This window comes from Triticum urartu, chromosome 3A, assembly GCF_056163025.1.
Source record: "Triticum urartu cultivar PI428250 chromosome 3A, HENAU_Tu73, whole genome shotgun sequence".
NCBI classification, from domain to species: domain Eukaryota; kingdom Viridiplantae; phylum Streptophyta; class Magnoliopsida; order Poales; family Poaceae; genus Triticum; species Triticum urartu.
This window is the reverse complement of record NC_141875.1, coordinates 497,882,375-497,893,849: the sequence shown is the minus strand read 5'-3', so window position 1 is coordinate 497,893,849 and position 11,475 is coordinate 497,882,375. Positions and strand designations below refer to the sequence as shown.

General features: G+C 47.7%; 1 protein-coding gene across 1 annotated transcript; it reads left to right on the top strand.

Moving 5' to 3' along the window:
• Positions 1–1,384: 1,384 nt before the first annotated feature.
• Positions 1,385–5,396, top strand: LOC125544628 (chaperone protein ClpB1). The gene is made up of 7 exons (XM_048708368.2): positions 1,385–2,796; positions 2,921–3,102; positions 3,226–3,507; positions 3,596–3,936; positions 4,026–4,302; positions 4,402–4,599; positions 4,897–5,396. The coding sequence occupies exons 1-7, from the start codon at positions 1,641–1,643 to the stop codon at positions 5,200–5,202; spliced, it is 2,742 nt and encodes a 913-aa protein (XP_048564325.2). The 5' UTR covers positions 1,385–1,640; the 3' UTR covers positions 5,203–5,396.
• The last annotated feature ends 6,079 nt before the right edge of the window (positions 5,397–11,475 follow it).

Sequence of the window (11,475 nt, the reverse complement as noted above, 5' to 3'; positions counted from 1 at the left end):
ATTTATTTATATTGTCGAAAAGAAAGAGAAGAATAAGGTATTTCATATTTTTTCAAGTCAGTACGTTTTTGCGAGCTGAGGGTAGCTAAGATACTTAGATTTCTTGTGGTGAAACCAGCCATGAGAATTCAAGTTCTAGATCTGGCACTGATTAGATTTCTAGAGATGTTCGTTCAGTCGTAGCGATTGTGGTGACTTTATCAATCTTAACATGTTGCGCCGACTCAATACAACGGAGGCATGCATGCATTAATAAGGTCAGTATATGTGCGTGTTTGTGAGCATCCGTGATTGTAATGTGTTAAAAAAAGTTCCAATACACTTTTTCCTTTAGAAATGGCTATGCGTCGGCCGGCTGATATTTAGAAAACATCCGCCGCCTCGGTAACTATAGGATCACGAGCTCGATAACCGTCCGATCTTCTTTCCTGATGTTTTTTCCATGCATCAATCTTTTCAACAAGGCCCGATCCTTGTTGTGCTCTTGCCGAACTGTTTTTTCTTTGAAACAAGGCCTATATTTCAGAAACAAGACCCCTGTTACAGAAAAAAAAACTTCGTTGTTGCCTCCTTTGTGTTGTGTTCTCCCTCTACAACAAGAAGCCTGTTGTAGAAAAAAATCCCCCTTGCAATTAGTGATTGTTCGCCACCACCATTTGCAACAAAGTCGTTGTTGCGGGAACTCGTCTCGCAGCACCACGCTAGCGGTGAGGGCCGCGGTGAACGGCGCACGGTAGCTGGGTAAGGTCCCCGGTGCGACGTGGGGATGGGGCAGCGAGCGAGGGCGCGATAAACAACATAAGCTTCACCCCTCTCCCCAAGCTCGCAGGAGTTTTACAACAGTTAGGTTTCGCCATGGGTGCTCTCTCTTCTCACGAATGGCAGATGATTTGGATGCGTGCTTGAGGGATTTACATCCATGAAAGGGACCTGGAGGTAGGAGACGAGGTTTAAGGAAAAATACGTGGTTTTGCTCTTTTCGTCTGGGATAAGAAGATAAGAATGGGAGAGCGGCTGCGGGTCCTATGTAGGCACGTGCCGCACAATCGAATTGGGTTTTGCAACACGGTCCCTGCTGCAGAAGCAACCTTCACAACAAGAGCCATGTTGCAAAGCTCATGCGTATAATAAGAATTGTGTGCCGCATGATTAAAAGTTAATCTGACGATTGCAGAGGAGGCCGTCGGATGATACCAAGCATTTTCCTTCAGAAATTGTATTTCATGTCAATAGTTTTTTAAGGGAATTTCATGTCCATAGTTGCAGGACACAGAGCAAAAAATAAAAATAAAAATTGGGGAAGGCATGAAATCGGAACCAACGGTCGGGATACTGTCTCGTGCGATAGGAGATACAGTAATGCGCACGGTTTCGGGTTTTCCAAATAAAACGGTTCCACACTAGAATGTTCTGGGACATTCTTGTCCCCCTAACTCGCCGCCTTCCCGCCGCTTCCACGCCGTTCTAGACCTCCGGCGAATCCTCCCCTCCCGCCTCTTATTACCCGTCTCATCTCCGATCCCCCCAGCAATTTCCGACGAGAAGAAGACACCAAGGCGAATCATCCAACCAACGAATCCCCCCCAATCACCATTGCCAGTTCCGTTGCGGTTAATCCGTAGCTCGCAGAAGAGGAAGACATGAATCCCGACAAGTTCACGCACAAGACCAATGAGGCGCTCGCGGCGGCGCACGAGATGGCGTCCGAGGCCGGCCACGCGCAGCTCACGCCGCTGCACCTCGCCGCGGCGCTCGCGGCGGACAGGTCGGGCATCCTCCGCCAGGCCATCGCCCACGCGTCCGGCGGCAACGACGCCGCGGCCGATTCGTTCGAGCGCGTCGCGTCCGCCGCGCTCAAGCGGCTTCCCTCGCAGTCCCCGCCGCCCGACACCGTCCCGGCCTCCACCTCGCTGGTCAAGGCCGTCCGCCGCGCGCAGTCGGCGCAGAAGTCGCGCGGCGACTCGCACCTCGCCGTCGACCAGCTGCTCATGGGCCTCCTCGAGGACGCGCAGATCTCCGACGCGCTCAAGGAGGCCGGTATCTCCGCCGCGCGGGTGAAGGCCGAGGTGGAGAAGCTCCGGGGAGGCGACAACCGGCGCGTGGAGTCGGCGTCGGGGGACACCAACTTCCAGGCCCTCAAGACGTACGGCCGCGACCTGGTGGAGGTGGCCGGCAAGCTGGACCCGGTCATCGGCCGCGACGAGGAGATCCGGCGCGTGGTGCGGATCCTGTCGCGGCGCACCAAGAACAACCCCGTCCTCATCGGCGAGCCCGGCGTGGGCAAGACCGCCGTCGTGGAGGGGCTCGCTCAGCGCGTCGTGCGCGGCGACGTCCCCAGCAACCTCCTGGACGTGCGCCTGGTGGCGCTGGACATGGGCGCGCTCGTGGCCGGCGCCAAGTACCGCGGCGAGTTCGAGGAGCGGCTCAAGGCCGTGCTCAAGGAGGTGGAGGAGGCCGAGGGGAAGGTGATCCTGTTCATCGACGAGATACACCTGGTGCTCGGCGCCGGGCGGACGGAGGGGTCCATGGACGCCGCCAACCTGTTCAAGCCGATGCTGGCGAGGGGGCAGCTCAGGTGCATCGGCGCCACGACCCTCGAGGAGTACAGGAAGTACGTGGAGAAGGACGCGGCGTTCGAGAGGCGGTTCCAGCAGGTGTTCGTGGCGGAGCCCAGCGTCCCCGACACCGTCAGCATACTGAGAGGGCTCAAGGAGAAGTACGAGGGCCACCATGGTGTGAGGATCCAGGACCGCGCGCTCGTCATTGCCGCGCAGCTCTCGTCGAGGTACATCACGGGTAAGTGCTCTGTTCTTGCCAAGCCAATTTTCTGACATGACATTATCATTTCTGCGTGGTCAAATTTGCAGAGTTTTTGCCTTCGTTGGTCTTAAATCGCTGTTTTGTTTTCGTTTTGTTACAGGTCGTCATTTGCCTGATAAAGCAATCGATTTGGTCGACGAGGCCTGTGCAAATGTGAGGGTGCAGCTTGACAGCCAGCCTGAAGAGATTGACAACCTCGAGAGGAAGAGAATCCAGTTGGAAGTCGAGCTCCATGCCCTCGAGAAGGAGAAGGACAAGGCTAGCAAAGCTCGGTTAGTTGATGTGAGTAACTGATGAATTGGTGATCTTGATTTTATCAGTCTAGTTGCTTCGTTCTGACAATGTGCAAAAACTGCACTGTACCTGCTCTGTTCTGACGATGTTCAAAAACTGGAACTGTTTCAGGTGAGGAAAGAGTTGGACGATCTGCGAGACAAGCTGCAGCCGCTGCAGATGAAGTACCGCAAGGAGAAAGAGAGGATCGACGAGATCAGGAGCCTGAAGCAGCGCCGCGAAGAGCTGCAGTTCACTCTGCAGGAGGCCGAGCGCCGGATGGACTTGGCCCGCGTGGCTGATCTCAGATACGGTGCTCTGCAGGAGGTTGACGCTGCCATTGCTAAGCTGGAGGGTGAGACCGGCGAGAACTTGATGTTAACAGAGACTGTCGGCCCGGACCAGATTGCCGAGGTAAGTTCGTTGTTGCAAACAATTTTATGGTGTTCTTCACTTCAGGTATGAACGATGTTGTATTGAGACGATCTCTTTGCATATGCAGGTGGTGAGCCGCTGGACTGGCATTCCTGTCACCAGGCTCGGGCAGAATGAGAAGGCGAGGCTGATCGGGCTTGCTGACAGACTGCATCAGAGGGTGGTTGGACAGTATGAGGCCGTCAATGCGGTCGGAGAGGCTGTTTTGCGGTCGAGGGCTGGCCTTGGGCGGCCACAGCAGCCTACTGGTTCATTCCTCTTCCTCGGACCGACCGGTGTGGGTAAAACCGAGCTCGCAAAGGCTCTAGCTGAGCAGCTGTTTGATGATGAGAACCTGCTCGTCCGCATCGACATGTCTGAATACATGGAGCAGCATTCGGTTGCCCGGCTAATCGGAGCCCCACCTGGGTAAGTACTAAGCACAATTCTGTATGCTCACCACCATGGATGTGCATCATATGCAATTTCTGACTTGTGAACTTGCTGTGAATTTGCAGTTACGTTGGTCATGAGGAAGGAGGGCAGCTGACGGAGCAAGTGAGGAGGAGGCCATACAGTGTCATCCTCTTCGACGAGGTTGAGAAGGCGCATGTGGCGGTATTCAACACTCTGCTCCAGGTCCTGGACGACGGGCGGTTGACCGACGGGCAAGGCAGGACGGTGGACTTCAGGAACACCGTGATCATCATGACCTCGAACCTTGGCGCGGAGCACCTGCTCGCCGGAATGGTGGGCAACTCGATGAAGGTTGCTCGCGATCTCGTCATGCAGGAGGTATGTACTACTGAATTTGCACCTAATCTGCATTTTGTTCTGAATCAATCAGTTTGCATGCAGTCTGATGCCTGATGCGAGAATAATGTTGACCTGCAGGTGAGGAGGCATTTCCGGCCGGAGCTGCTGAACCGTCTGGACGAGATCGTCATCTTCGACCCTCTGTCGCACGAGCAGCTGCGGAAGGTCGCCCGGCTTCAGATGAAAGATGTGGCAGTCCGTCTTGCCGAGAGGGGCGTCGCTCTGGCCGTCACCGACGCCGCCCTGGACGTCATCCTCTCACTCTCTTACGATCCGGTACGTGGAGGCATCAAGAGTATAATTGGTTTGCTGCCAAACATTGGCATGCCAATTTTTGGCATTGTGCCAAATATTGGCAACTACTTGGTTGGCTACGAGTTTTTTTGTCTTTCTTACATAAAGTTGCCACTAGTTGGCAAGTCTCGGTATTGCCAATAGTTGGCAGTGCCAACATTTGGCAAGCCAAATATTGGTAGCAAACCAATTATGCTCCAAATCTCATTCACACATCAACAGACTACTGTTCTGACATACTAGATTCTAACTGGGTGCCATTTCAATATGCGGCAACAGGTGTATGGCGCCAGGCCAATCAGGAGATGGATCGAGAAGAGGATAGTGACGGAGCTGTCCAAGATGTTGATCCGCGAGGAGATCGACGAGAATTCCACGGTGTACATCGACGCCGCGCCCAGCAAGGACGAGCTGACCTATGGCGTCGACAAGCACGGGGGGCTGGTGAACGCGCGCACGGGCCACAAGTCCGATATCCTCATCCAGGTCCCTAACGGAGCTGTCGGGGGCGATGCGGCGCACGCCGTGAAGAAGATGAAGATCATGCAGGACGGCGGAGATGTGGACGACATGGAGGAAGAGTAGATGGAAACCGCATCGATTCATCCCTTTCTCTGACTGTAGTTCCAAGTGGCTGCACCAGGCAGTCGTATGAGCTGTGTTTTTGTTTTTGGACCGTGCTGATTTGGGTAGTTTGGAATCATATCTGTTGAATTGGGGGTGAAATGAATTGTAGTTGAGGATGAAGTGAAATCAAGATTGTGATTATCTTCTTTATAGCCCCAGTTTTAGCTCTGAAGTTCTTTTGCCGTTCCTGAGTCAGACAGTCGCTTTGTACTCCCTCTGTAAACTAATATAAGAACATTTAGATCACTACTTTAGTATTCTAAACGCTTTTATATTAGTTTACGGAGGGAGTATTTGGGATGATCTCTGTTTTCTTGCAAATTTAGGGGAAGAGCTGCTCTATTGATCAGTGGTTAAAAGGTGGCTGCTGTGGTTAAAAGGTGGCCGCTGCTTTGGGACAACCCAACTAGCTCTACTAGATGATGCCCCGCGCGCGTTTTTGCGGGACTTTATAAGCATACCATGTAAAATTATAAAGTTAAGTTTCAGATGTGGTCATACAATAAAAATAAAATAGAATGATAGACAAAGTAATCGAGTACAGTTATAACAATAACCAACAAAAACCACCTAAGCCAACAGTACAGTTATAATGATAACCAACAAAAACCACCTAAGCCAACAGTATGAAACAAGTTTGTTATGTGGGACAGAGTTATGAGTACTAGAGCTAATCTGATGATCACATTAGAGTGGGGGAACTTAGAGATATTCCAGCCAGTATTTTCTTTGGGGAAGGGGACGATTATCAAATAGAGTCGCTTATTGTTCCTATAGTCATCTTGCAATAGCAGATTTTGGGGATTGAAGCTCTAGATGAGGACCCTGTTCTTCAGAATGGTATTCCACATCCTGTCTCTCAGCAAGGGAACTTTCATCCTAATCAACATAATCACTTTGGGCCCTAGTCAGCAACATGAGCATGAAGGCCATCAGGGCAATATTGGGCAGCAGCAGCCCTCACAACTTAGCCTTCAGCTAGCCCTAAATCCAATTGATAACAATGGTAGTAACCAAGATGATGAGATGGAGGATCTCCCTGGATGGGGTTATTGGGCCATGGCACGGGACCCACTCATTGATCAGGAACTGCATTCTGGAGAATTTCTGGCTCTTAATGATTTAATGGCTCCCATGGAAGAAGAGTTTCCTCTAGATGATGATGCCAATGCCAACAACATCATTATTGTGTCAATGGCACCATCAAATAACAATGCAAATTCTGCTGCTTCTGCCAATGGCCCCTTGGCGCCATACCTACCTGATTTAAATATGCAGTCAGACCAAGTGGAACCTGAGGCCCATAACATCATTGTTCCAGTGGCCCAGCTGGCTGTTGATGGGCCTCCACTGAAAAAACATTCAGCCCATTATGGACCAGAGCTTGGAGGTTATTTTTCATCAAGCTCACACTGCTGACAAAGTTTTGCTTGTATATCCTATGCAATATGAAGCTTTTTTCAACTCCCTTACTGTTGCTCAGAACAACATGACCTCACCTGCTCTTAATACTAGCACTGTTCTTTACACTCAGGATGATATCCAGGATACTGGTGACGACCAACTGATCATTGGGACAGAAAATAATGACACACTCCGGGTCTCTGAAACCAATGATGCAGCTCTCCCATTTGAGGAACAACATAATGTCAAGAATTTGATGGATGGTAGCTCTACTTCACTACTTCCATTGCAAACCACTTCTACAGGTGAAACATCTTCTTTAGACATGACAACACCCCCTGGTCTATAATTTGAAATAGTAACTAAATAAAAATACCCACTGAAATGATCTAGATGACGACTAGAGGGGGGTGAATATGCGTTTTAAAACTTTTACGAATTTGGCTTTATCCTAATGCGGAATTAAGCTAACGGATACTTTTCATGCACAAATCCTAAATATGCTAGGCTCAACTAAGTGCACCAACAACCTATGCTAAACAAGATAGGCACTAAAAGAAACTAGCAAGCACAAACTATATCACAAGATAAGGAAATATAGGAAGTACTAAGCAATTCAACTAGCACAAGATATATCAATATGAGCAAGTATGAATTGTGGAAAGTAAAAGGTGTGGGTATGAAATAACCACAAGTGAGTCGGAGACGCGGATTTATCCCGAAGTTCACACTCATGAGAGTGCTAATCTCCGTTAGAGCGGTGCCAAAGCCAAAGCTCCGGGGCATCACCAAGTGACTCACTGTATTCTCCCTTCCGAGTCACCCCAACGGATGAGCCTCGGTTCACTCGGGGTTGGTCTTGAAGGCAACCATCACACCTTTACAAACTTCTCCGGAGCACACCACAACCATGGAAGCTTCCGGAGGAACTTGACCACCTATGCCACTTCAACACCCTTCCCCGGAGCACATCACAAAAGGAAGCTTCCGGGGGAACCTTGGCCACATAGGCCTCTTCACAATCTTCTCAATGTATCACCAAACCGTTTAGGAGGCGAAGCCTCCAAGAGTAATAAACTCACGGGCTCTCACTCGAACAAATCGATGCGGGGAGCTCAAACCAAAGCAACAAATGCAATGCAAGGTCAAGCAACAAATTCTCAACTCACTCTCTCAATCTCACAAGATGCAACTCAAGAAAGTAGGGGATTGAAGAGAGGGGATGCAATGGAGGAAATCAACAAATGACTCCAAGATCCATCCACAAATCCCCCTTCACTTAGAGGGGAGATAGGGGTTTGGGAGAGGTGGTAAGAGGCTCAAAATGATGTTTAGAATGTGAATGAACAACCCCCAAACCGACGGGGAGGAAGGGCTCTTTTATAGCCAACTTCCAAAACTAGCCGTTGGGGCTCCAACAGACACTTCCTGGACACCCCGTGCCCACGGGGTTCCGTGTGCATGGTACAAGCCCGTGTGCACGGGGCCCCGTGCCCACGAGGGTCAAAACCCCCGTGTCCACGGGGTACCCAGAACAGCCTGCAGCAGCCCACTAAAACAGTGAAAACTTTGGCATACGAACTCCGAATTCGATGATCTTGGGCTCGTTTTGAAGTTATGGAAAAGGCCAAGGTCCTCACATAGAGAACCACCCAAGATAAACAAGAAATAATGATGCAAGTAATGCAAAGGTTTGAGCTCTCTACATGCGACATGATCAAGCTACTTGCCTGAGAGTCCCTCTTGATAGTACGGCTAGCAAACCTATAATCCGGCCTCCCTCCAAGCACCATGAGACCGGCAAAACTAGGAAAACCTAGCTAATGTATACCTTTGCCTTGCATATTCAACTTGAGCTTGGTGATGACTCCAATGCTTGTCTCAAGTTGGAATCCCTTTCTTGTCCACAACCACTTGGTGAAGATGCTTGAATTGCTTCCTCATATTGCAATGAGGGAAGCCTTAACTTAAGCCCATCTTCACATGAGCATTATCATGATGTGGACCGCAAGCTTCAAAGCATATAACCTCCGGCTTCTCATCTTGTACTTGGACTCCTCGAACTCGATGACCATCACTACTTGATGTCATCCACACATAGGCTACTTGAGATCTTTCCTTTTGATGCAAGCCCATGAGAAACACCTAACCCACATAGACATAACAAACACATAGCATGGATTAGGTAACAAAGCACAATTCACAATTACTTACCATACCACCAGATCACTTGGTCCCACGTGGTACAATGTTTGCGCTTTGAGAGTTGACCATCTAGATATAATATTCGAGCTTCATCTTGGTCAACCAACATCTTTACTCCAAGCTCCATCTTGGTTTCTTGAAAACCACAATGAACTCTTCATTTCCCTTCATTGCTTCAAGACAATATCACCAAAGACTCTTTCATGACCATATCAACTTCCAGTATGAATATCATCTTGATCACCACTTTCCCTTCTAAAAAACTCCATCACAATCTCTTGAGAGGCATAATGAATTGTTCACTCTAGTTGCTTGCTTTAAGACTTGATCAACTGAAACCCAACATGTGAGCTCACCATGATCTTGTCTTGAATCATAACTTGAATTCTTCTCTTTGATTATTCTCTCAAACCCTTGATCCTTAAAAGTCCTCCATCATAATATCTTGAGAGGTGCAATGAATTCTTCACTCTAGTTGCTTGCTTCAAGACTTGATCAACCTAAACCCAACACATAAGCTCACCATGATCTTGTCTTGAAACCATAACTTGAATTCTTCTCTTTGATTATTCTCTCAAGCCCTTGATCCTTAAAAGCCCAAATATGTCAGTCTTAGAGATCCTCCAATGAACTCCACCATGAACATAATTAGATTAGGCATAGAAATCAATCTTGATGGATTCAATAGAAGTACTCGAAGACCAACTTGAAACCTCACTGGGTATGGGATCTCGAGAGCCAACACCTAGGCCTCGTAATCACGGGGTATCCAGAGAGTTGACACTCGACCCCATGCGCATGGTACAAGCCCATGTGCAAGGGGTATCCAGAGAAGGATACCATGAGGACTTCTTCAGATGCTTTGATGGAAGACTTCACAAAACAACCCAATGCACTTCAAGCATCACTATGGAACATATCTTCATATAAGATTCAATGCACTTGATGCTCCATAGGAATTGTCATTTAACTCCAAAGCATACAACAAACATATCTTTATATATATGGACTTCATCCTTGATTCCATTCAATATCCTTGAGGCACCATCTATGGACAAAACCTTCAAATATATCTCATTGAGAAACATTAATCCATAGAGATTGTCATTTAATTACCAAAACCACACTTAGGGGCTACATGCCCTTTCAATCTCCCCCATTTTGGTAATTGATGACAATCTCAACAACAGGGTTTATATAATGAATTTAAAACAAGTATGCAATCTATCCGAGAATAAATTGTATACTTGAGGTGGTTTTGATAGCCTCAAATATCACAAAGATAGTTGATGTTATCAAAATCGGTTATACTAGCATCGAAATACTACACAAGAATTTGATGCTAGTAGAACCACAATATATAGAGCAAACTCCCCCACAATATATGCATGTGAAAGAACTCGGTGGAGTTTTCTCTATATACACATCGATGCAACGAGCAAGCACAACAAATGTATATATGCATGGATGACAGGAACCAACCCACTTCTCCTAAACCCTCTAAACTTCTCCCCCATTGGCAACAAGTGCCAAAATGGAAGAAAAATCTAGACATCCAATATAGTATGGGTTCCTCCTTAATTTGTGCATTCCTCATATTGTGAGTGGAATCAAGTGCACATATCCAGTTACGGACAAACGCAGAAATTCACACTATGTTGAGGATCCATAGAATGCACCAAAAAGATATGTCATGAGAATCAAACATCCAAAGGATCAAAAGAACATATTTTGGACAAGGGATAATGGAGATATCCAATATGATAATCATGCTAAGCATGGGTCCAAAAATATATCAAAAAACCCATGAGTGCAAAGGTATAAGAAAAACATACAAGCACTCACCCAACAGGTACTAATCATGCCATGATGCAACATACACAATGTTGACTCTAACTTAAATAAATGCATGAAGTAAGTACTTGTTACCGGGAGAGAAAGCATTGGTTCAAGGGGCCCTTGATATAGTACGCGAACTTGAGGGACTTGATCTTGTTCTTGGATAGGTACATGATCTCCCATAGCATCTTGCTCTTGTGTTGGGGGTGATAACTTCCCTTGTGGTCGGTCCACAAGAGGGGCTCTTACTCCTTCTTCTTCTACATGGACAAGGGGTGTTTCTTGTGAAATAATATGACCAATCCCCATTGTACTTGTAGCTTGAGAAGGAGCCTCATCACCTACAACACTTAAAACAAATTGCTCCGCATGGAAGCCGTTATTCTCATCACACTCCACATTCACCGTTTCCTCAATACATCTCGTGGATTTATTGAGAATATAGTAAGTGTGGGACTTTGATGCATATCCAACAAAAAGACCCAAATTGTGTATAACCGGGTTTACATGGTGAGAATGCAACACTTACACCGAACCGGGTTTTCATTTATCTTCTCTCTCAAAACAAAGAATCAACCAAGCTTGGCTCTAATAATTTTCCATGGTGTCTCCACCTTCCTCATGAATAAGCCAAGCATCCAATGCTTCTCCAACGTACCTAAAACACATTAAGGTACAATTTGGTCCCCATACTTATTGGGTCCGAAGTAGTTAGTCCAACCACAATACATAGGGAAAACTCCATATTAAATATGTGCACAAGGATATGAACTTGAAGTTCAT